Source organism: Muscardinus avellanarius (genome assembly GCF_963383645.1).
Source record: "Muscardinus avellanarius genome assembly, chromosome: 1".
NCBI lineage: Eukaryota > Metazoa > Chordata > Mammalia > Rodentia > Gliridae > Muscardinus > Muscardinus avellanarius.
Window position 1 is genome coordinate 67,893,737 of NC_137786.1, and position 27,966 is coordinate 67,921,702.

Sequence of the window (27,966 nt, forward strand, 5' to 3'; positions counted from 1 at the left end):
GGCCCCGCCCAGCGCAGGAGCCTCTTCAAGGCCAGGCTGCCAGCTCCTGTTACACTTCTTGGCTGTGTGCAGGCAGCGGGATCTGGACGTGGCAGACTCCAGCTTCAAGGTCAGTGAGACTGGGAAACTCTGCTTTATTTCTCCAAAGAGGGGGCATTGCTAGAGCCAGTATGAGGCAGTGAAAGAGTGCACCCATGGGGGTGCACCAAGCCACGGTAGGATGGTGGGTGCTGCACCTGTGAGGAGTAAGGGGCTCCCTGAAGAAGCCAGCAGGGTGCCTGTCCTTGCCGAAGGCCCCTCTGCCCTGAGCACCACCAGGCATGAAATCAGAACCCCAGCAGCGCCCAGCTCTATTTGATAGCAAATAGGGAATTTTTCTTGAAAAGAGGCTAAATGTAGAATTTGGACATTGGACTAAAGTTCAAATTTCTTGCCCTTGTAATTTACGGAGATGAGTCCATTCACTTCTAGAAATGCCTTTCCTCAGCAACATCCAAAGGGGGGCACGACAGTGCCTTGAGATGAGCTGCCTATAAAGAGTGTTTGAGGCCCTTGAAAGGAGCCAATCAATTACTCAGAAGCTGGACCCAACTTAAACTAGTGAATATTATTGCTACTGACTCGTTTTTTGAAATCACTAGCATACTGAAAATGAGTCGAGAAATTGTTCCCCTTCACCAGACATCAAAACAAAAGCTTCATAATAGGGCTAAGTGCATTCGGAAAAGGCCTGCTCTGCACTTATTGGGCTGCATGGCCCTCAACCAGTCACAGTCGGCCCTGTTCTTGCCCTGGGTGTGGGTGGCATCTCTGCCATTCCATGCTCTGCTTTTAATGTGCGGAGGGTGACATTTGCAAAATAAACCAAATACTTCTGTCTCCCTGGTGCTGCTTCCCTCCATCCTTGCCGGATTGCTCTGACCACCCCCCCCAACACACACACACACACACACACACACACACACACACACACACACATACACGCACGCACGCACGCAGCAGCAGGAGCAGCAGCAGCACCGCAGGGTCTGCCACAGAGCTTTCCTGACAAGGCCTGCTGCTCTCACATCTTCTGTGTCTCAGTCTGTGTCCCTGGTCTGCTCGTGTGGAGAAGGTGACCGCCAGAAGGTGGCAGGAGGCCTTCCAGATGGGCAGGCAAGGCTCCCCAAGGACCAAAGGGTTGTTACTAGGCTGTTAGAGTGCTTTATTTCTCCCCTGCACTGCAGGCACCTTTGTGAAGGCCCAGACTTTGGAATGATCAGGCATGGGTGGGCTAAGGCCCAAGGAACTGCACACCCCTTGGACCCTGCCTGTCTCCTGATGGAAGCATACACTCAGAGAATGGGATGTGGGCAGGTCGGCTTTCCTTAAAGAGGGCTGAGAATCTGGACTGGGGGTGGCTGTGGGTGGGTGCGCTGGTCTTGCAGAGGCCAGGTGGGGCTGAATCTGAGACAGACATTGCCCCTCTGAGACCTCAGAGGCCCTGGGCTCCATTTCTACCAAAGCCTTGTCGCAGCCTGGGGAAAGGATCCATTTGTCTTCCCTTTATCCAGCATTCTGGGAGTTCCTGCTCACTGAGTCAGGAACCCCACAGGGAGCCAGTCCTGAAGGTGACAGTTGGAGGTCACCCTACACCCCTACCCGGGAAGCCACAGAGACTTGGGCAGAGGAGAAGGACCCCACTCCCTTACAGTTGTTCAAAGGGTGAGGTATTTCTAGGCTCCCTATTTTCTTGAAAACATTTACTCTTGAGAGATGTTACAGTCCCATGTCTTCATCAGCACCGAAACAAGGCCTAGTGTTGTAGCAAGGGTCTCTAAACATCTCCTACCCATGGCTTTCTACCTGCTAAGTAGGCCAGAGAAGCCCAAAGGTGCCCACTCAAGTTGACTTGGATACAGTGGTCGTGAGGTATCTCCAACCCTTTGCTCTCTTCCATCTGGGAGGGGACCATCATTTTCTGCTGGTCCAGGACACTGGCATCATGGGAACTTTCTCAGAGTGTCCTATGGAGCTGGTCCAACCCAAGGACGCCCTCTGTTTTGGGGTGGCTCTTTGGAAGGAAAGCTGACACGTGGTCCTTCCCCTCCTTTCACTTGCCCTCAGGCCCCATGGAGCTCAGACACATGGACACTGTGAACAGTGCGACCAGAAATAACTCTGAGTTAGCAGAAAGGCACACATGGTGTCCCCATGGAGGATAATTGCATTAACCAGGAGGCTCAGGCATAGGGCAGTGACAATCTTGGGCCTCCACATTCCAGGATGTCACAGAACCAAAAAAATTCCCTGGCTCCCAGTATGCCTGCCTGTGACAGAGAGATGTACAGGTGTCGGGCACTCTGCCCACAGGGCCTCTGTGGCTGTCCTTGCCTGTCCACAGAGAGGGCAAGTGCAGGAACGAACATGATCCTGTCACTTTTGGCTCAGTCAGGCTGTACTCTTGCACCCTACATGATAATCCCCCCTGCACAGGAGCTCAGGAGCTCAGAGCTCAGAAGCTCTGCCCCATTTTAGCTCAGATGCTACAAATGGTGTTTTTCAAAACAGGAGGCAGAGGTATTCCGAGTTAGGGAACAGGTAACTCAGCACCCCAGCATGGCATGCACAGCTCCCATAGTGAGGGCTGGAGAATACCTCCTTCCCGGCTTCCTGCAATCCCTACTTCTGTATGAGGGGGAGAGTTGAGAATCAGAGAGAAGAAAAGCCCATGCACCCTCTTCTTGAAGAGTGGCAGGCTGGCCCAGCAGCCCAGCACGGCGTTGCAGGCACATTGGGCCCCTTGGTCAGACTGAAGTGGGTAGAGGTATCCCTGGCATCAAGGCCACTGCGGCACAAGCCTGAGGACAGGGGACAAGAACAGGCTGATAATATTCTGGGACGCTGGGAGGAGTCACATGCTCTGGGGTGACAATCCTGGGCCTGGAACTGCTGTGGTAAATGCATTTCTACAGCCTTAAGGTCTAACCCAGTGGAGTGACCGAGGGCACTCCTCGTCCTGAGCCACAGGAGTGGTTCTCTCCAGTTGCTGGTTGGCGCAGGCTGACTGTGAGGTGCTGGGGTCCACGAGGAGCCTGGACCCACCACTGAAGACAAATTTGATTCCCAGCTCTCCCAACATGCTGAGCCCAGACCTCGAGCACGTCACTTGACTTCTCTTGATCCAAAATAATGCCTGCTTGGCAGGGCTGGTGCAAAACCTGAAGATATTGTTTGCCAAGCTCCTGGCAAAATATGTGGCTCATGGTAGGAACTCAATAAGTGTTACTTTTAAATAGAGATAAGTGGGGGTGTGCGGGGCTGGAAAGAAATCCCCGGTAGGAGATAGGCAAAGGGTAGAAGTAGGAAAAGGGAGGGTCTCCCTGTGAAGCCAGGAAGCCACTGGAGACACTGTCAGCAGGGAGGTGTGGAGGAAGGGGGAGCCCAACTGCTTAAATCCACTCTGTGGCTTTCAGACGATGGTCAGTAGATCTGGAAATGTGATGGGAACTTTCTGGAATAAAGACTTTTCCTCAAAGAGACAACATACTTAAAACAATTAAATGAAAACTTTCTTTTTTTTTTTGTGGTACTGGAGTTCCTGGAAGCCCTTCTACCTCCGGGCTACACTCCCAGACCTATTTTATACTTTTTTATTTTTGGAAACAGGGTCTCTTTAAGCCAGCGTGGCTGGCTTTGAACCTGTGCGATCCTCCTGTCTCCGCCTCCCAAGCGCGGGGATTACAAGCGTGCGCCACCACGCCTGGCTAAATGAAAACTTTAAATGCTAAAAATGCCAGTTGAAGTCAGCAAACATTCAGGCAAGGGCAGACCGGAGCTGGCTGAAGTCTCCAGCGGTGGCTTTGAGGAGACAGTGAAGGCTGTTCCAGGTTGGGGCCACCGGGGAAAGGACTTATGTTCACCTAGTGCCCTGGGCTGCCTGTCCCTTCCTTCTTGCCCTATTGGGAGAAGCAGCTCCTTAGCTTAGGTGGGAGCAGGGGTCTCCACAGTCTGTGGATCTGGCTCAGCACCCCAGCATGACCCGGCACACATGGCAATTGCCTGGGCTTGGGAGACTTTTTCACAACATCTATGTAATTCTTATAGATATTCATGCAAAAGGAAGCATCTAGGCATCTGTATTTTTAGTACACTCCACAGCTGGTATTTTTAGCATTTCACTTTTTTTTTTTCTTTTTGGTATTGGGGATCAAATCCAGCGGCAGTCTACCATTGAGCCCAGGCTGGCCTCAATTCATCAGTATTCCTGTCTCAGCCTCCCAAGTCACTGGGATTATAGATATGTGGCACTGCATCCAGCTTTACTTATTTTGTGTGTAGTGGTGGGAGGAGGGGACTGGGGACTGAACCCAAGGGCATTCTACCTCTATTCAAACAGGACCTCACAGTTGCAGAGGGCCTCACTAAGTAGCTGAGACTGGCTGTAAACCTGCAATCCTCCTGTCTCAGCCTCCCAAGTACTGGGATTACAAGTGTGTACCACCATGCCCGACTCCAGCTTTATGTTTTAGAATCATAAATGTAAATGTGCTTAGGTGATGCAATACAGACTTTTGTTAATAAAAAATTAATAAGTTGCCTCCTCAAAGTCCACTGCTCTGAGATAACCCTGTTAGCAGCTTGATGAATAATCTAACAAATTTTTATGTTCATACAAGTAAAGCAAATATACACACACATACTCAAAGTTGTTATAGATTTGGAACCACCCATAGTCCTATGCAAGGTATTTTTATATCCCTTTTATCTAAGAATGTACCATAGATGTGCATCTGGGTAAGTGGAGGCAATTTCAACTCATTCTTTAAAAGCTACAGAGTGTTCCTCTGAACATGCCACCCTTAATACAGCCCCTTTCCCTCTAATAGACGGGTCACTTTCAATTAGTAGTATTATTACCACTATAAGCGGCATTAAAATTAACAACCTTCTGCCTCTCTCTTTATATACTGGCAGATTTCTTTCTATAAAATAGATTTCCATAATATGATGCTGAACCAGTGGACTGGGGCATTTTTTTTATTTTGATAGCAGTCTCTTGTCCCCTTTCCAGAATGAATGCAGCAGCTCACAGGGCACACCAGGTGACTCTGATCCCAGCCAGAGTGGGTAGGACCGTGCCAGCTGCCCAGTCCGCACAGCCGGGGCAGACACGTGCTCTGTAAGAGAAGCCCTCACTCCTGACCTCCTGCTCCTGAACATTCCTCCGCAGTACTGAGCAGGAGGCTTATGGGACCTAAGGAAGGCCAGGCTCGCCCTCTAGTCTGGCCTTGAACTTTCCTGTCTTTCCAGAGGAGCAGAGTCCCTGACTTAGAGCAGCTCAGTGTAGCTGGCTTGGGTTGGGGGGGTCTCCTGCTCTCCAACTCTGGGGTGCCCCGGGGAGGCGCCAGGACTAGGGGAGAAGGGAAGGCACACACAGGGCAAGACACAGGCACAGAAGGGCTGCAGAGTCCAGAGCACAAAGAGTGGTCACACTCAGGACCAGAGGGAACCCGAATCCTTGGGAGAGAGGGAGCTTAGAGCCCAGGCTCCATCTTGGCTTGGAGGAGCAGAGCCAGGAGGCACTGGGAGGTGGCCCAGCCAGGAAGTGGCCTGCCGAAGGGACAGGACAGAAGCATCGCAAGCTGAGGGGTCCCTGGGAAGAGCCAGAGGTGTCTCCACTGAGGTTCTGCGACGGCCCTGGGGGCACTTTCACTGTGTTCAGTTAGCCACTCTGCGGGTATCAGGAGTGAGGGGGTCCTCACCCTTCCCTGAGACACACGAGTTTCCAGAGTTGGGCTGCATGCAGTGCAGGAAGAACGTTCTCACTCTCTGGGCAGCACCCAGAGGCTAACACACATCCAGTCCTCACTGCGTACCAGGGACTGTTCTGCAGACTCTACATGGACTTTCCCTTTAATCCTCAGAATTATAATTATTAGCATTTTCATTTTACATTTGAGAAAACTGAGACCTGGAAAGCGGAGACATAGCCATGCCCTTCTCAAGCCAACAGGTAACAGTGTGCGGCAGAGTGGGTCCTGGACCCAGGCCTCCCAGGTCCAGTGCCTCTGACCTCACCGTCACACCTGTCACAAGTGCCAGGTCACCACTGTGAGCAGCCAGGAAGGATATCAGGAGGGAATTTAGAAAAAGTGTGAGTCCCAGCCCAGACCTCTCCTGTGAGGAGCTCATTACAGGACATTAATCAGGAGACATCCACTTCAGAATAGCTCACAGATGTTACATAGCTCACATCCAACCTGGTCATCCTGCCCTTACCTCACCCCAAACCTGCTCCCCAGCCTGGGTTCCCAAATGTGAGACAGGGCTCCATGAGAAGCAGGTCACACAAGCTGGAAATCTGGGAGTCCTTCAAGACCCCTTTACAACACTCACGCCCACATCTGGCGGCAGAGTCCCTGATCTCACCAGCTGAACACCTTGGAGACTTCCAGGAATCCTTCCCCACCGCCGTGGTTCAAGCCCAGAGACTCTCGTGCCTGGATTATTCTCAACACAAGCATCTTTTTTTTAGTCTATAGCTACCTTCCCCTTTCCCACCAATTTAATCATATCAGCCACAGGTATGAGCTAACCAACCTTCCTTCCTTTTTTTCTTTCTTTTCTTTTTTGGTGGTGGTATTGAGGATTGAATCCAGGAGCATCCTACCTTTGAGCCACACAGCCCAGCCCTATTATTTATTTATTTATTTATTTATTTATTTATTTATTTATTGCGGTACTAGGGATGGAACCCGGGGGCATTGTACCTGCAAGGTACACCCCCAGCCATATTGAAACAGGGTCTCACTGAGTTGCAAAGGGCCTCAGTAAGTACACTCAGCACACTGAGGCTGTCCGTGAACCATGATCCTCCGGTCTTAGCCTCCTGAATGCTGGGATTACAAGCGTTCACCACCACGCCCGATTTTATTTTTATTTTTATTTTTATTTATTTTATTTTATTTTATTTTTTTGGTGGTACTGGGGTTCCTGGAAGCCCTTCTTCCTCTGGGCTACACTCCCAGTCCTATTTTATATTTTTGAAACAGGGTCTCTTACGCCAGCACGGCTGGCTTCGAACCTGCACGATCCTCCTGTCTCCGCCTCCCAAGCGCGGGGATTACAAGCGTGCGCCACCACGCCCGGCAGCGATTTTATTTTTATTTTGAAACAAGGTCTAGCAAAGTTGCCAGGGCTGGCCTCAAACCTGCAGCCCTCCTGTCTCAGCCTCCCAAGTACTGGGATTACAAGTATGTGTCACTGTGCCCAGGTAGCCACAGGAATTTCTAACATATGCCACCTGCCCCCTGAATTTCAAGATTTCTACTAAGGACTTGTTAATCCTCACACAACCTCTTTGGGATGGGCCCTCTTATTAGTTCCATTTATAGGTAAGGAAACTGAGCAGTATTTCTCAAATTAACTGTGGTAGAGCCGTTATAAATCTCTAATCCAAAACTGGGCATGGTGGTGCACGCTTGTAATCCCCTTGCTTGGGAGGCTGAGACAGGAGGATCACGCAGATTCAAAGCCAGCTGCACTGGCTTAAGAGACACTTTTTCCAAAATAAAAATGTAAAAATAGGTCTGGAGTGTAGCCCGGAGGTAGAAGGGCTTCAAGGAACCCCAGTACCACCAAAAGAGAGAGAGAGAGAGAGAGAGAGAGAGAGAGAGAGAGAGAGAGAGAGAGAGAGAGAGAGAGAGAGAACCTGTTTCCAAGTAAAAATATAAAATGGGTCTGGGAGCGTAGCCTGGAGGTAGAAGGCCCCTGGGTTCCATCTCCAGTACCACCAAAACCAAAAACCAAAAGAAACCCTCTAATCCATTTCAGACCAACACATTTGTAAAATATACTAAAGTACAATTGTGAGAAAAATAAAATAAGATAAGCAGACATATAAAATACAAGATGAAATTAAACTACTTTATCAAAGTACTGTACACATTCTACAGGTTTCCTCTTGATTTCTATGCTCATATTATCATGACCGGGCAACAGTCAATAGACTACATTTTGACAGCATTGTTCTGGAGTCAACTGTCCATAAATCCAGTAAAATGGTTAAAAATCCTCTTTCCACTTTCACACCTCCACAAGGAAGTCCCAGACTTTCTTCTGGTTATGGTGGCTGTAGCCTCCCTGCTTTCGCCCTGTTTCCGCAGTCCCCACCGTAGGTCTCTCCACATTGTGCTCTGCTGCCCCTCCTGGCTCCCATCTCTGCATTCTGCTTCTTCTGTCTGGAAAGCCCTCTGCTTGTCCCCTCCTCCCCACCACCAGCAAAGCCACATCCCAAAAGACTTTCCACCTCCTCTAGAAAGACCTCCTTGATCCACCAGGCACAAACGGGTCTTCTCTTCCTTTTATTATTTTTGCTTTTTCCTTTAGGTTGTAATGATCTCTTTTTGCAATGGCCTTCCTCTCCCACCAGCCTGTACTCTGAACTCTGTAAGAGGTCCTTAAGGGCAGTCTCCATATCTGATAGGAGAATGGGTTCTCTAACATTCATTGAGCGAATGGATGAGTAGATGGACCAACAGACAGATGCCTGAATGAGACTTAGGACTCAGCTCTCAGGCTGTAATGTAATCTTCCCTGTGCACAGGTCATGTCCTGAGCCCCTGGCCTTGGCTCTGTTCAGATCTATCCCTGTATCTACAAGTGTTCTGGACTCTAGAATCCACCAGTGTTACCCCTACTCACAGGTTTCTCCTGGGACCTTTGGGGATAGACAGCCACCACAAGTTCTAGGCAAATTCAGTTGCCATCTAATTTAACACTCCTAAATGTAGGAGAATTATCTTCTGTAGAGAACTTCTGCAGTGTGGGACTGGCTCCAGATGACTAGAGCCCTGCTCAGCGCTCAGTACACTATACTCGCTAGCACGTGGTGAGTGAAGGAAATAAAATGAACGTTGCACAGAACAAGAAGGGAAAGAGCATTTCCTTTAGAAACCTCACCATGGTCACTCTTTCTTTGCTCCTTTGTAATGTATGTAATTTTTTAAAGCTCCATATGAACATAACAGTACATGGATGTAATCCATGAGAGGTTAGTACCAGCCTGAGCAACATAACAAGACCTTGGCTCAAATAATCCCGACCCACCCAACCAAAGCAAAATAAACACAAATCAAATAAGTTTCCAACCAGTTTTATGATCTAGAAGCCATCTCTTGAAACACTGAAGGTACTGAAGAAGGTAGCACCTGGCTGGCACCTGCCACTCTTGGTGGGAAGGTAGTAGTCTAACTTGGGCACCTGATTCCATGTTGTAAAATCGCTGCTGTTGTGGAGATAAGGAGATTGTTTTGTCCTTTGAGTCAAGGAAGTTTACTGAAACAAATGAGCACCCCCAATATTTATGATGAATTATTTAGGAAAATGGTGCTATCAAGTCCTTTTGAGTTTCCTTGACAAAATGCATGGAATGGGCCCTATCTGCTTAGCGAGAAGAAAGGATGTGAGTTCTTTCTGTCATTGAAATATCTTTAGCAGATGGCCTGCATCACTTATTTAATATTTGTTTATTCAAACGATTGCTTTTTCTTTTCTTTATTTCATGTTAAGGAATTTCTGGGGTGGCAGGCCACTTTTCACTGACAAATATCCCGTGCTAAAGGAAATGAAGCTACTTAGTATCGTGGCTCGAGGAAATTGCAAGAAGCTGTAAGCCATAAGCACCTGCCTCACATCTTTAACTGTACCTGCAGCTGGGCATGGTGGCACACGCTGTAACCCCAGTATTGGAAAGACTGAAACAGGAGGATTGCAGGTTTGAGGTCAGCCTCAGCAATTTAGCAAGACCCTGTTTTAAAATAAAATTGAAGAAAGAAATAAGGCTGGAGGTGGAGCTCAGAAGAGGAATGCTCCTGGGTTCAATCCCTAACAACAACAACAACAACAACAACAAACAAACAACAACAACAAAAATTGTGTTCTGCTCCCCACCAAGTCCTGGGGTTCTGTGCTTTGGGCCTCGTGAGCTGGGAGGGGTGAACATCATCCCTGTGAGCCTTTCTATTTGCTTGCCTTGGCCCGCAGAGGTGCAGACAGTCTGATGCTGCTGAAGGCTGAGCCTAGTTGTAGGACAAAGTAGAATCAGGTGCAGACATCACCTGCCCAGGATTTCCAGAAACAGCTCAGAAATGCACTGGAAAACAGCTTGGAAATGCACTGGAGCCTCAGCACCCCAAGCTCCACATACTGACTCTACGCCACCTCCCAAGTAAGCCAGGCAAAGCCGAAGGCTGACTGCCTGGGCGAACTCAGGTTACCTCTCACACACGCACATCTTCCCAGCATCACTCTTCCGCACCTCATCACCTGTGCAAATAACAAATGGAGGCTCTTCGGAGCAGGGGCTTAGCCCAGATACAGTGGGCCTGCCAGCGAACTGGAAAATGTGTAAGAGAGAGAAATGTTCTCTTGTGCAACTTTTTAAAGGCCAACTTTACCCTGCAATAGAGATTCAGTTTGGTCATGAAAAAAAGTGATTTTATCGCAAGCCAGGCTTTGCATTTTAAGCAAACGGGGAGCAGCCACTTCCAGGTCACACGCTTGTTAAATGGACCCTCACTTCAGTCTCACATTCAAGCTTATCAGGTGGCACCTTAACAGGGAAATTAGCTATTTCTGTGAGTCTAAAAAGCATAGAGTCAAGGAAGCAGTGTGTCAATTCTCTACAAGGAATAGAAGTCAGGGTACTTAAGGATCTTAAGCTGGGAACAGAGGCACATACCTGTAAGCCCAGCTACTCAGGAGGCAGGGGCAGGAGGACCGCAAGTTCAAGGTTAGCGTGGGCAATTTAGCGAGACCCTATCTGAAAATAGAAAATATAAAGGGGGATGGGAATGTGGATCAGTGGTAGAGTGCTTGCCTAGCATGCCTGAGGCCCTGGGTTCAGTCCCTATAACACACACACACACACACACACACACACACGAAGAAGAGAGTAACAACCAAAATTTTATTTCCAGATTTCCAGTATTGCTTGACTTGCTGGAATCAAAACCTCCCCGGAATTATTGATACGAATCATGTACCATTGTTTAGACGCCGGCGCAACATGTGACATCCACAGCACATGAACACTATTATGTACAGAAACTAAAATACGGACATGATGACTTTTATAAAGTTATTTTGAGCCAGACACCCACCCACATATCACCCGTACAGGGAGAAAGATCTTTGAAGACCATCAGTTGTCACTGGGCTACACAAGAAGAGCAGTCTCTCTCCTCCCTCCTGACTGTGCTTCTTAAGTTGTCTTTTCAAGTAGACTTTGATGTGAAAACATATCAGTGCATAGGCAACTAAGGGAAGCAAACATAAAGATCAAGATATTTGGGTCAGCCTCAGAAATGAATATCCTTCCTGTTAGCTTAGGGAGACCATGCTCAGGTTACTCTTAGGCCCCTAGTGCAGACAAAATGTTTGGGAAAAGTTTTACTTTGCTGAGTTTCTTAGAGTGACAGCATTGCCTCTCTGCTCAGAAAGCAGATTTAAGGGTGTGGAAGCAGCTATGAGAACCCAAGGGCGGGCACTGGTGTTGCCTGCTGGACACAGGGCAGGAGCACTGGGCATCTCTTTGAGGAGCCACCCACTGTTCCTGGGCGGACACTGACAGCAACCTGAAGTTTAGCAGGTGGCAAAGAAGTATATGTAATGAAGCCAGGCACAGTGGTGCACACCTGTAATCTCAGTACGTGGGAATCTAAGACAGGAGAATCAGTGGTTCAAGGCCAGCCTCACTTAGTGAGGCTCTTTCAAAATAAAAAATAAAAAGGGCTGGGGGCATGGCTCAGAGGTAGAAGGCCCCTGGATTCAATGCTCAGCAACACACACACACACACACACACACACACACACACACGTACATATGATGAGATTAATGTTGCGCCATTATAAGAAATGGCTGATTTATCTCGTTTGTTTTTAGCAATCCATGTTGTCTTGATGATTGAGAGAATCATTTGTAGACATTAGCACAGAATAAATCTTCGATAATCTGATTTCTGGGATGAATGTAGAAAAGCACGTCCTTCAATATTTTCAAGGTCTTTGACGCTTTTGAAACATTCAGGTTTAGTAGAGAATTCCAGGTGAGAACCCTGAGAGCAGGAAGCTGAAGGACTGATGGATTCCCAAAATTCAATCATGGAAGAAAGGAGCCTCCGAGAGCTCATCTGAGGATTGTGTGTGTGACCATGCCACACCTGTGATGGTTCGCTGTAGGCAGCTCATACTTCTCTGGGTGAACGAGGCTTTCAACCACAACCAGGCACATCCAAAAGCCCTTTGAAGCCACCGACCCACCTATGCTTAGAGCATCTTGCAGCAGAGTCTTGGGAGCCTTTCAAATGTAGGAAAACCCACACCGTTTTTATTTGGGCATCCTGGGAATCAAATAGCAGACCCAGCAGGGAGTCTGTGCATGTTTATCCTGATCTTTATCATGCATTGGTAACTATGCAAATACTTACATAATAAGTATCATACAAGTAAGATATATAATTTATATTGTCTTCTCTATTATCTGCATTTCTGGCTATTCTTCTGCTGCCATTTTCTTTCTTCCTAATATACACATTTTTGAGTATATATTTTAGTAGTGCCTTTGTCATTGATCTATTCTTTATCTGCATTTGTCTTCTTGACTCTTATTAGACTATATCCCCATTTCTATGTTGGTAATTGTTATTTATCCTTGTCTATAAAATTATCATTTCCCTGAGATCATTGTTGAAAAAAATAACTGATGTTTCTCATTTCTCTACACATGATCTATCTTTCCCTCTTTTAATATCTTTATTACTAGTAATAGGCAGTTTTACTACTATTTGTCTAGATGCCAGTTTCTTTCTAGTTTGTGTGTGCTGTGGTGTACCTCTTGTCTTTTATCAGATCTGGACAATTCTTAGTCATTTCTCTTCAAATCTTAGTTCTCCGTTTTCTCTTTCCTCTTTCTGGAACTTCAATTGGGTCTAAATTTAACCTCAATCTTCTATCCATCATATTTCTTATATCTTATGTTTTACATTTTTATTTCATTATGCTACAATTTCGGGTCATTTTTAAGACATATAATTCATTTGTTCTACCTTTATCTGTATCATATCTAGTGGGGGTACAGCTCAGAGGCAGAATGCTGCTGGGTTCAATTCCCAGTAAAACACACACACACACACACACACACACACACACACACACACACACACAGTTCTTTTTCAAATCAGCTTGGTTGCTGGGCAAGGTGGCTCATGACTGTAATCCCAGTACTTGGGAGGCTGAGACAGGAGGACCTCAGGTTCAAGACCAGCCTCACCTGCACCGGGCCTGGTGGTGCACGCGTGTAATCCCCGCACTTGGGAGGTGGAGACAGGAGGATCATGCAGGTTTGAAGTCAGTTTCGCTGGCTTAAGAGACCCTGTTTCTAAATAAAAATAATATAAAATAGGTCTGGGGGTGTAGCCCAGAGGTAGAAGGGTTTCCAGGAACCCCAGTACCACCAAAAAAAAACCCAAAACAAAACAAAGCAAAACCAGCCTCACCAACGTAGTGAGGCCCTTTGCAACTTAGTGAAACCTTATTTCAAAATAAAAATAAAAATAGGACTGGGAGTATAGCTTGGAGGTTAAACACATCTAGGTTCAAACCCCTGTAAAACACACACACACACACACACACACACACACACACACACACACCAGGTTGGTCTTATTATTATTATTATTATTTTTGCAGTACTAGAGATAAAATCCAGGCATATTTTATCTCTGAGCTACACTACCAGCCCTATTTTATTTTTTATTTGAAATAGAATCTCACTAAGTTACCCTCATGCTGGCCTTGAACCTGCAATCCTCCTGTATCAGCCTCTCGAGTACTGAGATTATAGACATGTGCCACCATGCCTAGCTGGTCATTATCAATCGTCTCATTATTTGCTCATAAGAATTATCCCAATAATTAGTTCTTCAAACATCCCAACTAGAGCTCATCTGTGTTCTTATCTGACAACTGCAGGATCTTCTGTTCTTCTGCTGACTCTCATTCCTGCTTCTTTGTGTCTTAGTGATCTTTGACTGGGGGTTTCTCATTTGATTTTAATCTGCAGCAGCCCAGAGCATGCACCAAATATAATTTTCTTAGAATGATCTTTAGTCTGCTTTTGATGGGGGTCAAAGGATTATAATATGTTGACTTTGGTCAACTTCAGCTCCTTTCAAGGGTCCTAACTCAATGAGGGTATCCCAGACTCAGTTTCCCCACTTCACTGCCAGCATTCTGACCTTCGTACTCGGAAAGGCACCTGCTCTCAAGATAACCTGCATCTCTTGGCTTGTTACTCTGAGCTCTGATGTGAGTTTATCTGGGGCAAGTGGAGTGGGAAGATGGTTTTCAGAAATTTCACCCACCTCTTACAAGCCCAGAAATCCATCCTATAGGGGCTAGTTCCACAGTGGCAAAGTCTAAAAGAGCACCTAGTCTTTCAAATACTTGGAGGTAAAAATCTTTTTTTGTTTGTTTTTTTTTGTTTGTCTTTTACTGGAGACAATGGCAGAGATATTTGTAATGTGTAAACCCACTCACATTTTCCCAAGCACTGTGAAAAAAAAAGAAAAGAAAAAAGAAAAGGAAGAAACAGAAGAACAAAATAAACCCAGAGAAGGGCTACAGCTCCTAAAGTGCTTCCTCCTGCTGCTGAACTCTGTGCTGGGGCTCAGGATCATCCTGTGAAGCTGTCTGACTGACACAGCTTCTTTGCTTTCCAGACACTCATCCAAGAGGAAGGATGGCCAGCACCTTCTCGAAGTTGCTAACTGGCCGAAATGCATCTCTACTATTTGCTACCATGGGCACCAGTGCCCTGACCACTGGCTACCTGCTGAACCGGCAGAAAGTGCGTGCAGAGGCCCGGGAGCAGCACAAGCTCTTTCCCCCAAGGTAAGTCCCCTTGGCTGTAAAAGAACTACAAGCACCAGCCAGAAATACGTTTTCCCCTGCTAGAAAACTGTCAGCAAAATCTCTCTCTCTGTCTCTCTCTGTCTATCTCTCTCTGTCTGTCTCTCTGTCTGTCTCTCTCTCTCTCTCTGGGGAGTCAAACATTTTTGAGGCTCATTAAGCCTAGTGACCTGTGGCAAATACAAGAAACTGTGGCACTATAAGTTCTGTCTAGAGCTCACAGTCCAGCTGAAAGTAGTAACAGCAATAGCATTCACCGAATGCTCACTTTACGTGGGTGTTTGTTATTTTAACATGTGTGCTAAGCCCTTACTTTACACTGATTACTATTCATCTTAGCATCCCTTTGTGGTGTAATGGAGGCTTAGAAAAATTAAGTAGTGCCCAGTTCCATGCAGCTGGTACAGCCAGAGGCACACCCAGGTCCCTGACTCCAGACCTACGCCTTGCTCACTGCTCCACATCTTCTGGGGCGTGCAGTGCCACAGGACTAAGTATGAGCTTTAAAAGACGTTGCGATCGAAGTGAAGGCATGGTATGAAGGGGATGAAAGCAGATATATTATCTCATCCCGGGAACCTTGTTGCGCATGAGACACATGACACTGAATGAGTCTGGGTGGTAAGCTGACTTCCAAAGATTCCGTGTCGGCATGATGTGGACTGGGGGAATCAGCCTCTATGAAGGGCTCACCAGCAACCATGTCCTGGGGAGTCCCTGAGGGGAGATCACCTGTGTCTACCTGTGATAGTCCTCAGCCCCCAACTCTTCAGCCAGCACACATCCCAGGATAGGAGAGCACCCCATCTGACTTCTGTGTATTAGTCTAACAGACACTTACTGAGGGCCAGTTTCAATATCCAGGCACTGCTCTCCCATGACAGGCAGTCCCTGCTCCCCTGGAGTTTGCCTTGTGGGCAGAGGACGCAGCAATAAACGCTGTTCTAGGTGGTTCCACCTGCAGCGTTTCTAGCCTCTCCACCACGGAAGGAACTTAGGGACTAAAGTGTGGCTGTCACTGAAGATTTTCCAAAACTTCTGGCTGGAAAAAAGATCTGCATATGATTTCAATTCATTTTCTAACAGGCTCTGCATTTCTGCGCCAAGCATCATGGATTCCTATTAGGGCAGGCAGGCAGGCCCTTATTTCTGGCAATTCACCAGGACTGTTTTTTTTTTTTTTTTTTAAACTTGGCTTACTTATGTCACAACCCTAGGCAGCCAATTGTCTTTGTGCCCAGTGGAGGCTGGGCAGAAACTGAGGCCTCTCTCCTCCCCACAGCGCGGACTACCCCGACCTGCGCAAACACAACAACTGCATGGCCGAGTGCCTCACCCCCACCATCTATGCCAAGCTCCGCAATAAGATGACGCCTGGTGGCTATACCCTGGACCAGTGCATCCAGACAGGAGTGGACAACCCCGGCCACCCCTTCATAAAGACTGTGGGCATGGTGGCCGGGGACGAGGAGTCCTACGAGGTAAATCATGGGCTGCTTATTACAGAGTGAAGGACTATCCTGAGTATGGTTGAAGTGATCCCAGAATCCTTTTGTTCTGTATGGGGTCAGCTTCCTGCCTCCTCAAAGAGCACTCCTGGAGAGAGAGGCCAGCTCCTGCAGAACTATCTAGGATGCTTTCTGGGAAGATCAGGTCCACAGCTTCCCAGGGACAAGCTTTCCTTTGCTACTGCTGTAGTATACCCACAAAGAGAAATGAGTTGCGTGATAGAGCCCTCTGAGCTTATCAAGTGGATAAGTTGGTACAGAAAAAAAAAATAAAATCTAATGATGTATACTTACCAGTAAGACCTTAGGAGCTGATGTGTCTGCAGCTAGGCTTCATTGGGTGGGTTGGGTCTGGTGTGTCTTCATCTTAGGATTCTCCTGCCTATTACTGTATCCCAGACTCCTGAGTTCATGAGGTCTCCTGGAGAAATCCCATGATCTTGGTATTCTCATGCTGGATGCAGAGGCAGCATCATCGTGTCCCTTCCCCTCAGAGAGCCTCTTCATCGTGGTGAAGCCTGAATCCCTTCTCCCAAAGGTCACCCCTCTCAGCCTTCTCACACAGCAGAAGGCAGCTCCTCCAGAAGGCAGCCATGGAGGGAAGGAAAGAGCCATCTTTAATAAGACTGGTGGCTCAACGACATGCAATAGTGCCCAGTTCTGAGCTCCCAGAGCCCTAACCCAGAGCTGTTTCCACAGACCCAGAACCTTCCCCACTCCCTATAGCTCCTAAAGGCTGCACCGTGTTCTGTTACAACTTCTCAATATTATATTATCTCAGTTTTTTCTAAAAGTAGATTTTTCACTGAATTGTTTGGGCTGAGGGAGGTGCTCACAGAGCTAGAGGACCCTGCTGTGCCCCGACTGGTCTCTTCTGGGACAGCAGAGCTTTCTATGGATTTAGTATATCACTTAAACCTTCGACCTGACCTTCTCCTTTGAGCAAAAAAACCACTGAGCTTCTGGCCTGGCCGCTTCTTCTATCTCACAAAGCAGAAATCCACTGAATTCTTAACCACACACTTTTCTTGCTCAGTCTGATCAGAGTGGAGTTAGCCGACTCCCACAGGAGAGTTAAGAGAATGGGGCTCAGCAGCCCTGCTCTCTCCCGGGAGGTGGGATGCCTCCCAAAGGCCTTCTGTGGCATAGGCTTGTTGTTATTACTATCCACCAGTCCACTCTTACACTCATCTCCTCCATGGTAGCATGGAGGATTTCCAAGAACAGTATTAACTTCCTTTTAAGATGAAAAGGTCAAGTAAAAGGAAAGGTCTTATACAATTAGGTGAGTCAACAAAAGAGAAAGCAGAGGCATCTTCCATCCCTCAGGTGTTTGCTGACCTCTTTGACCCCGTCATCAAACTAAGGCACAATGGCTATGACCCTCGGGTGATGAAGCACCCCACAGACCTGGACGCATCCAAGGTAGGCACCATCCTCCCCTGCCCCCACTACTTCCCAGGAAGCTGGAGATCCAGAGCCCACGGCAAGAAGAACTTGGGAGCTTCACTGGTCAGATGTCCTTCCAAGGCTCTGTGACTCGTTCAGCTTGCACCCTGGAGAGCCACAAAGAGAGTCAATGAGGTCCCAGCGTCCTTGGCTGTATCTTGTGTAAGGAGTGGTCACTGAGAAATTTAAACCTTTCCAAAAACAATTTTTTAACAACCCAAACCACCTTTTGGGGGTTAAAGGATTATAGACTCCACTATTTAAAGCAGCTGCTGTTTACTATCCAAGGCCTCTCTCCAGAGTTCCAGAGGTGACCAGCAGTCGGTTGTGCTTGCCCAATGCCTGAGAGTCCTGGAGGTCGGGGGGACGGCTAATGAGCCGGGGTGGGGGTCTCTGTGGCAGGGGCAGGACCGCAGTGGTCCGGGGTGCTGCAGTGACTCTCCCCTCTCGTGTTACAGATCACCCACGGGCAGTTCGACGAGCGCTACGTGCTGTCCTCTCGGGTGCGCACAGGGCGCAGCATCCGCGGGCTGAGCCTGCCACCCGCTTGCTCCCGGGCCGAGCGAAGGGAGGTGGAGAACGTGGCCATCACGGCCCTGGAGGGCCTCAAGGGGGACCTTGCTGGCCGCTACTACAAGCTGTCGGAGATGACAGAGCGGGACCAGCAGCAGCTTATCGATGTGAGTGGATCAGGAGCTACCTGGGGCCCTCCAAGAGCTCAGGCCGCTGTCGCCCCTGCTCCCAGTGTCCCTGGCTGAGGTCCCCACTGAGAGAGCTCCCGTGGTGCCCGTCCTCCAGGGTGGGGAGCCTGCTGAGCTCTGTCCTCCCGGGTCTCTCCAGTACCAGAGTAAACAAATGTCAAGGCCCCTGCTTATTCTCCCCTTCGCACAGCTAAAACAGGATGACGATTTCAAAAGTAACTTTTAAGGACACTCCCAACGAAAAGCAGAAATAAAATTCCAGTTTAGAAGATAAAAGTTTTACAAAAAAATACCCCATTTCCAAACCAGGCAGGACAGCTATGATTTGATATGGGGGCCTGAGACTCCTGGCTTCAGGGACCACCAGGCCGACCAGCTGCCGGGCCTGTATAGAACAAGCCCCCCTTCTAGTTAAGTAGCCCCCTTGGGGTGGAGCCATCCTCTGATGGCTCAAGCCGGGAAATTCTCCCACTTAGAGATTCAAGAAGGACTCCCCTCCCTGTATCCATTCACCTCAGTGTAGTCTTATTTAGATTTATGTTATCTATGTAGCTTATGATAGAGAATATATTGTTATGCAAGAAAGAGTAATGTACACACGACAAAAAATAAATGTTACTCTCTGGACACCGACTTTGATTTGTGGCAGAACATATTGTAGGTTAAAGGCATGAGCACAGGAGTCCTAGAGGTCTGAGTCCAGGCTCAGCTACTGCCCTACAGGTGCTATAGTGGGTAAGATGTTTTATCTCTGTGAGTCTGTTTACTTCACCTCTGAAATAGAACAATCACACATACTTTATAGGGTTGTTGCGAAGATTAAAGAAAATAAATTAGAACCACGTAGCGCAGAGCCTGATACAAAATGAACATTAACGATAGCTCTTTTTATTTCTAGATTACTATTGTATATCTCTAGTTCTTTTTAATGACAAGAATGATAATAATAAATGAAACAATAATGCTAGCAACATAAAGAATGGCAGCCAGGTAGAGCAGGCTTTTCAGGACAACACCCCTCGTTCTTGCCCACTCTGCTATTGCATACAGTTGGCTGCTGGTGTAAATACGCTCCATAGTGACTTAGTGATGAAGAATTTCCATGTGGACTGTCAGTGGCTTTCAACCTTAGCTTCATGCTCGTCACCTGAAGAGCTCTTCTGACACTGAGGCTCCACCCGGCAACAGTTAAGTCAGACTGTGGTGGACGAGAATTGGGACTCAGCACTTTTAAAGTCCCCAGGTTAATCTAGTGGACAGCCATTGCCTACGAGACCCCGGCATTACCAGTGAGTTCAATCTTGGTTTCCTGGCGCTTTCAATCATGCCTGATCTCATCAGTCTCTTCTCTCTCCCCTTTGTCCTTTTGGCCTGCAGGATCACTTTCTGTTTGATAAGCCAGTGTCCCCTTTACTAACTTGTGCTGGGATGGCCCGTGACTGGCCAGATGCCAGGGGAATCTGGTATGGACGCAGCATCTTCACATTTGCCCTGTGTGCAGAGGGTCTCCTCAGATTGCCTGCTTGTCCTAACCTGAGGCTGCTGTGAACTGCAGTTGACAGCATGCCCAGCTTAAGCTAAATGGGGAGTAGAGACTGCTGAGAAAGTGTGTGTGTGTGTGTGTGTGTGTGTGTGTGTGTGTGTGTGTGTACAACACCTAAGTACTGTGCTGTTTCTAAAGTGCACAGGAGTGTGAGCTGGTTTGCATGGATTATGCATGGAGGGAAAGATTAACATATTTGCAAGGCAGATGTGGTGGTGCTTTCCTGTAATCACAGCTACTTGAAAGGCAGGAGGATCACAAGTTCTAGACTAGCCTGGACAACTGAAAAAGACCCTGTCTCAAAATTTAGAAAGGCTGGCAGTCAGTCATAGAGCTCCCCGGGGTTCAAACCTTAGTATGAAAGGAAGAAAGAGAGGGAAGGAAGGAAGGAAGGAAGAAAGGAAGGAAGGAAGGGAGGGAGGGAGGAAGGAAGATGTTGCACATTATTTGACTTCACAAATATTCTGTCTCATGACATTAAAACAGAAAATGAAAAATAAATATTGAAGATTTAAGAAAAATCCTAAAGGAAGAATAGATATCCAGTGTATACCTATTTTGTCATGGTCAACTGTCCTCAGCCCACTTTGACTCCTGTACCTTGGTAGGTTATCCTGATTGTATCCAAAGGAGCTGAGATAAAAGTTTTCATGAGCAGCTGCTCAGGGGGGTAGACAGGCAGGGCTTATACGGCAAGCATAAGTGAGACCTTGTGTACCCCAAACATCATAGGCTAAAGATAACCACCTCCTTTTGTTAAGCAGTACAAGATTGTAGCTGAATCTGCTAGGAAATAAAATACCCCTGTTAGTGTCAATGCTAAATTTTATCATAGTTGAATTTTTTCAAACTATCTGAGAACCTGGGTGGGGAGGATTATATTCTTTTTTTTTTTTTTTTTTTTTTTTCAGTACTGGGGATGGAATCCAGGGACATTCTACCTCCAAGCTACAGCCCCAGCCCTATCTTTATTCTTTATTTTGAAACAGGGTCTCACTGAGTTGCAAAGGCCTCACTAAGTAGGTGGGGCTGGTGGTGAACCCTGATCCTCCTGTCTCAGACTCCCAAATGCTGGGATTACAAGCGTGCGGCACCACGCCCGGCAGATTGTATTCTTGTTGCACAAAAACATGATGTCTTGCCGGGCGTGGTGGCACACACTTGTAATCCCAGCACTTGGGAGCCTGAGACAGGAGAAACCCACAGGTTAGAAGCCAGCCTCGGCTACGGAGTGAGGCTCTCAGCAACTTAGTGAGATCCTGCTTCCAAATAAAATATAAAATAGGTCTGGGAGTATAGCCCGGAGGTAGAAGACCCCTAGGTTCCATCCCCAGTAACACACACACACACACACACACACACACACACACACACTGATGTCTCATTTTTAATAAATTTTTATTGGTGCATTGTAGTCATACTTCTTAATAGGATAAAAAAAAACTTGAGATATACATGTACACATCACCCAATCAGCCCTTACCCAATCCCTAACCCCTACCCTCCCCCTGCCTCCTTCCCATGCTTGGTTTCCTGATTAACTTTAATACAACATGATGTCTTTAAGGGTTGGAGTCGATCTTATTCCTTATTCTGTCAAGGTAATATTTTGTGGTGCCTGTTCAGGCACAATTAAGAGATGAGGGCCATCTAGGAAATGAGGAAGGTGAGATGAAGCAATCAAGCTACAGAGGTAATGGGAATTCATGTGTTGAGACAAATGTAATTAACACTCACTGCCATATTCCTCTCCTCATTAGGCATAATTATGACAAGACATTTCTCATCTGGATAAATGAGGAAGACCACACCAGGGTGATCTCAATGGAAAGAGGAGGCAATATGAAACGAGTATTTGAGCGCTTCTGTCGTGGACTGAAAGAAGTAAGAGATGTCTGAATATTCATTAAAATAAGATTCCTCCATTTTTCATTCTTGAAAAAAAAAGACACTATGGTAACTTCCAAGATGGGATTATTTTTTTTTTGAGGGGGGGATCAAAGCACTATTTGCTGAAGTAGAACTTTCAGGCATTGCTTCAGAAAATAGATGACTTTCTCTTTATGAGAAAGACCCCATGCTTCCCTACCCAGTCCACCAGGTTTTGGGAAGTCTTTGGCTTATTAGTTATTTTAGTATTTCCTTAATACTGCTTTTGCCTATTGAGCATAGAGTCGGTAAAGGATGTAACATGACCACCGATTTAGCTGCTGAGAATTACCATATTCTCCTACTATCTTGATATGAAAAATAATATCAATTGATATTTATTGAGAGCTTAGTATCTGTGAGGTACTGTGTTCAGCACTTTACATGGTTTATCTAATCTGACTGGATTTGACCATTTTACTATTGTTACAGAAAATTTATCATTTTATGTTAAAGTTTTATAAATTTAATCCAGTTGAACTCATGGAAAACCTATGGTACACATGTCTCTTTCTGGTGCACTGAAGGGATGGACATTTGAGAATTTGCTGTGCTGTTTATTGTTGTAGGTAGAACGGTTAATCCAGGAACGGGGCTGGGAGTTTATGTGGAATGAACGACTGGGATATATTCTAACCTGCCCTTCGAACCTTGGAACTGGATTACGAGCTGGAGTCCACGTTAAGATCCCCAAACTCAGCAAGGTAATGTTGTGTGACCAGCAGCTGTCTTGGGTCTCACCAAGCTCAGCTCAGATGTGACTGCTTTGTGGAGAGAGAAAATATCACTGCCCGTTTTGTAACACTTAACTTTCTCCGCCTGTAATAGAATGATAGTGAGAAAGCATTAAGTTTTCCCCAAATGACACTTGTATTCATTAGGATAAAAGATTAGGAGCTGTAAAACAAAACAAAACAAACAAAAAAAGGTGGATAATTTAAAGAATAAGACCTTTGAATTCTCCCTCATGTAACAAATCACAAGAGGCAGGCAGGCAGTTCTGCCTTGCTCCTGGGGGCCCCTTCCATCTCCTTCCTCTGTCTCTTCTAGTGTAAACAGCTCCCAGTCTTGGGAATGCAGGAGAATCGCCTACAGGGCTTGGTCAAACACAGATTGCTAGGCCTCAGCTGCAGAATTTGCATTCCCTGCGCTGCTGAGGCTGCTCGCCAGAGGCCCACGCTTGGAAGGCCTTTGTCTTGGGGGATTGTCCCCATTTGCACCTTCACTGTCAAGCCCCATGTTCCAGCTCATGAGCAGAGGAGAAGGCATGTATGTATGTGCGGCCATATAAAGATTTAAAGTGTGGGGCTCAGAGTGGCGCACCTCACCTCTGCTCATTTCCTTAGCCTGGATTTGGCCCTCATCCACTTCCTCAGCTCCAATGCTAGAAGAAGAGGTAACAGATTCTGTTGGAAAATTAGTAGATAATGCCACAGTGTACCAAGTAAATCAAATACTTTAAAAAAATTATAAAATGTGCTGCCTGCCCCCCCAAAAAGTAGCATGAAAATTATGTTTATTCAAAATTCCAATGCTGCTAGGCATGGTGGTGCATGCTTGTAATCCCAGTACTTGGGAGGCTGAGACCGAAGGATCTGGGTTCGTGGCCAGCCTAATGTACTTAGTGAAGCCCTTCACAATTTAGTGAGATCCTGTTTCAAAATAAAGAAGAAAAAATAGGGCTGGAGGTGTAGCCTGGAGGTAGAATGCTCTTGGGTTCAATCCCCAGTACCACAAAAAATTTCCAATGCTAAGAAAATGAAGTGATTTAACTTTGTAATTTTAATTATAATGGTAGCAGCTATTATACAGGTGAGTAATGAATATACTAAAGTCAGCATCTAGACGCAAACAAAAAAAGTATACAGAAACACAAAGTCAAAGTCCGACTACCCAGGTTCAATTCCAGCTCTGCTACCTTCTAGCTTTATGATGTTGAGGGAATTTAATTCCTGTGAACCTCAATTCCCTCATAGGGTGTGTGTGCTATGGTTTGACTGTATCCTCTAGAAGTTCATGGGTTGGAAACTTAATTACCAAAGTTAACAGTGTTTGGAAGTGAGGTCTCTGGGAGGCAAATAGGATTACATAAGGTCTAAGGTTTGGGCTCTCACGATGGCATTAGTGGCTTTTTAAGGAGAAGAAGAGAAACCCAAGCCAGCAGCACGCATGCCCTGTCTTGCTTGTGATGCCTTCTGCCATATTATGATGCAGCAAGAAGGCCCTCACCAGACACCAGCACCACGCTCTTGGATTTCCCAGCCTCCAGAACCGTGAGCCAAATAAACTTCTATTCTTTATCATCTACTTGGTCTCAGGTATTTTGTTATAGCATCATAAAACATACAAAGACAGAGGTTAAAAAATTAAAAACAAGAAAACAAAAAAACACTACTTCATCAGGTTGTTATAAGGCTTAAAAGTTACAGCACAATGCCCTGGTACTTAGTAAATAAATGCTTCAAGAATATTAACTGCTGCCGGGCATGGCGGCACATACTTGTAATACCAGCATTTGGGAGGCTGAGAAGGGAGGATAGCTGTTCGAGAACAACCTCAGCTACTACTTAGTGAGGCCCTTTGGAACTCAGTGAGACCCTGTTTCAAAATAAAGAATAAAAAATAGGGCTGGGGACATAGTTCGGAGGTAGAATGCCCCTGGGTTCCATCCCCAGTACCAAAAAAAAAAAAAAGTTAACTGATATTATTTCTCATCATATGTCTTTCCTCAGTGAATGTGCCATTGATGGTGAATCAGTTTTGCTTCTTATGACACTAAGCAGTATCCCTTATCCTAGGACCCACGCTTCTCTAAGATCTTGGAGAACCTGAGACTGCAGAAGCGTGGCACTGGCGGTGTGGACACTGCAGCAGTGGCGGACGTATATGATATTTCCAACATCGATCGAATTGGTAGATCCGAGGTAACGTCTCTCTCAGTTTCCCAGCATGAATTAACAAAATCAGCCTAAGATAAAATAAAGAAGTAGCTTCTATAGCCTTTCTTCATTCACAAAATTTGAGACCTCTTTCCCACTGAGTCCCGAGTCCCGTTAGCTATTTATTCTGAAGCGCTGCTCTTCCATGGGAAATAAAGGCACAAAGGTAAACACAGTGTAATTGGAGAATTTATGGGCAAGCAAAGGAATTCACAGTGAGATTCCTGTCAGCAGCCTGCCCTTGAGAGCTGCTTCAGCAATCCTCAACAGCAGGAGCTCTATTATGCTAAAGGAGAGCAATATTTTGCTGCTGTGGGGTCAGAGAACCTGTGTGCTATCCCTCTGAGGAAGGTAAGTGTGAAAATTTCTATTGATTCTGAATTTATCTTGGTGAAGATCACACACTATCATCTGCACTTTGGCATTCCCAAAGGCTGGATCACTTCTGAAATTTTATCTTTAGGGTTAAGATTGTAGGTAAAGTTTGTGCTAGTTATATATGATTGTGCTTCTGAAACAATGCTGAGGGGACCCTTTGAAAGCATTGAATGAATGGGATTCATTGATGAGTGTCAGCCTTGAGTGACAATTGAGATGGGACATATAGACTTCACTTAAGGAACATGCGACTGAACGCTAAGCAAATATTGATCACACTAAGTTATATCAGCATGGGATGTTGAAGCTACTGCTTAGGGGACTGAACTGGGAAGGCCACTGTATAAAGCATTGTTCCCATTTGTATGGCCATCATCAGACTGTAACTTAGAGTTTAACAAGTTACCAGGTAATTATTATAAAAGCTAGAAAAATGCCACTAAGAATTGTTAAATGGCTTCTTTAATTCAACAACCCTGACAACCATTATGAACATTATTTCAAATTGCCTTCCACTTTCTCTTATAATTATTCACACAAAAAATTTAAAAGTTGTGCCTAAGCCGGGCGTGGTGGTACACGCTTGTAATCCCCGTGCTTGGGAGGCGGAGACAGGAGGATCACGCAGGTTCTAAGCCAGCCGTGCTGGCTTGAGACCCTGTTTCCAAATAAAAAAGTATAAAAATAAAAATAGGTCTGGGAGTGTAGCCTGGAGGTAGAAGGGTTTCCAGGAACACCAGTACCACACACACACAAAAAAAATGTGCCTAGAGTAAATATTTGATATTATAGCATTTTTCAATACACAGACATTTTCCCACAATTTTAAGTATTCTTCAAAAACATGATTGGAGACTAGGGGGTATATCTCAGTGGTAAAGCACTTGAGTAGCATGTGTAAGGCCCTGGATTCCGTCCCCAACACCACAAAAACAAATCCACAAACAAAAGTCTCCAAACCCCTACCATCTAGAACATGATTTTTAAATTATAGCATAGTAAAGGTAGTCCCTTTTTTAATATTTTCTTGACTGATATTTTGTTTGACCATCTCTATACATAACTCTAATAAACAACTATGATTGTTTAGTTAGAATATATTTCTAGAAAAATAATTCCAGGATTGAAAATCAAGAGGCCCTAATTATGATAAAATTTTCTACCAAATGATTAATATCAAGATACAGTCCCACTGGGCATGGTGGCTCACGCTTGTAATCCCAGCATTCGGGAGGCTGAGGCTGGAGGATCGTGGTTTGCGGACAGCCTCAGCTACTTAGGCCCTTTGCAACTCAGGGAGACCCGGTTTGAAAATAAAGAATAAAACATAGGGCAAGGGATGTAGCTGCAAGGTCGAATGCCCCTGGGTTCCATCCCCAGACCCGCAAAAAAAAGAAAGAAAAAGAAAAAGAAAAGAAAAAAAAAGATAGAGTCCCACTGGCAGTTAATGGGAGACCCCATCTCACCACACCCTCACCAATGCTGGATTGAATCGATTGGATAAGTAGAAATCATCTGCTCAGTTAATAGTGACTTGCTTTCTGACCCAGCGGGTCTAGTCTTCTTACATATGAAAGAGATAGTGAGGGGCTGGGCTCCATCACACCTCAGGTCTGCTCTAGCTCAGACACTCCATGATCACTTCCACTCCTGCTAATTATTCTTAAGTTATAGCATGTACTTTATGTGATCTGGAATTAACTTATGGCTTTACTATCTTAGTATGGGTTTCCTCAGGAGCAGTGCAAATAATTCGTTTGGGAGTTGATCCCAGGAAAGAAAGCAAAAGGTATCGGGGCTCTTGTTTAGAAAACCCAATATTTGGAAACCAAAGTTCTAACATATTTTAGAAGCAGGAATTTTCAAAAGCATGTCATAATGGAATTTGTAAAGTTTCCTTTTAAGTAATAAGCTTTCTTGGAACAGTGCAAAACATAATTTAGTGGACAAACATCTGATATTAAATAGTTTTTCATCAAAACATACTGTGCAGATGATGATCTCTGAACTATGGTACACTTAGTGCTCAGACCTTAGTGCACCAGGTCACAATTCAGACCCAAAGAGCACCAAGATGTAACTCATTGTCTAGTCCTACTTTTAGACAAACTGATATTTTACAGTAGAGAGTAATGGGGGAAAAGTGTCTGAGATGAAAACTAATGGTTTCCACATATATAAAAATAGTTCTCACACACACAAAGTAGTAACACTATCTTAACTAAGGAAAGCTTGGAAGAACTCCGGTGATACTGATGCCACCCATCTCTGACCATGAGCTCCAGATGACTGCCCTCCCACACCCTCAGGGAAAGAGTGAGAATGAAGATGCTGTTATAAAGTCTGGCTAAGTGGCAAGTCTCGTACATGCCAGCATTGTTCCAGTGGATCGGTGTCCTGCAGGTGTTCTCTGTTGGAATTAATCATTCATCTTTTCCACTGTCAAGGTTGAACTTGTTCAGATTGTCATCGATGGAGTCAACTACCTGGTGGATTGTGAAAAGAAGCTGGAGAGAGGTCAAGAAATTAAGGTGCCACCGCCTCTGCCTCAGTTTGGCAGGAAGTGA

The 27,966-nt window shown here is 46.0% G+C and overlaps 1 protein-coding gene across 1 annotated transcript; it reads left to right on the forward strand.

Annotated features, from left to right (window-relative positions):
• Positions 1 to 27,966, forward strand: CKMT2 (creatine kinase, mitochondrial 2; the record flags this gene model as incomplete). The annotated part of the gene is made up of 10 exons (XM_080707090.1): positions 1 to 109; positions 14,763 to 14,934; positions 16,235 to 16,433; positions 17,790 to 17,885; positions 18,368 to 18,589; positions 19,988 to 20,073; positions 21,914 to 22,037; positions 22,652 to 22,786; positions 24,881 to 25,006; positions 27,847 to 27,966. Exons 2-10 carry the CDS (start codon positions 14,783 to 14,785, stop codon positions 27,964 to 27,966), a joined length of 1,260 nt encoding a protein of 419 aa, XP_080563216.1. The 5' UTR covers positions 1 to 109; positions 14,763 to 14,782.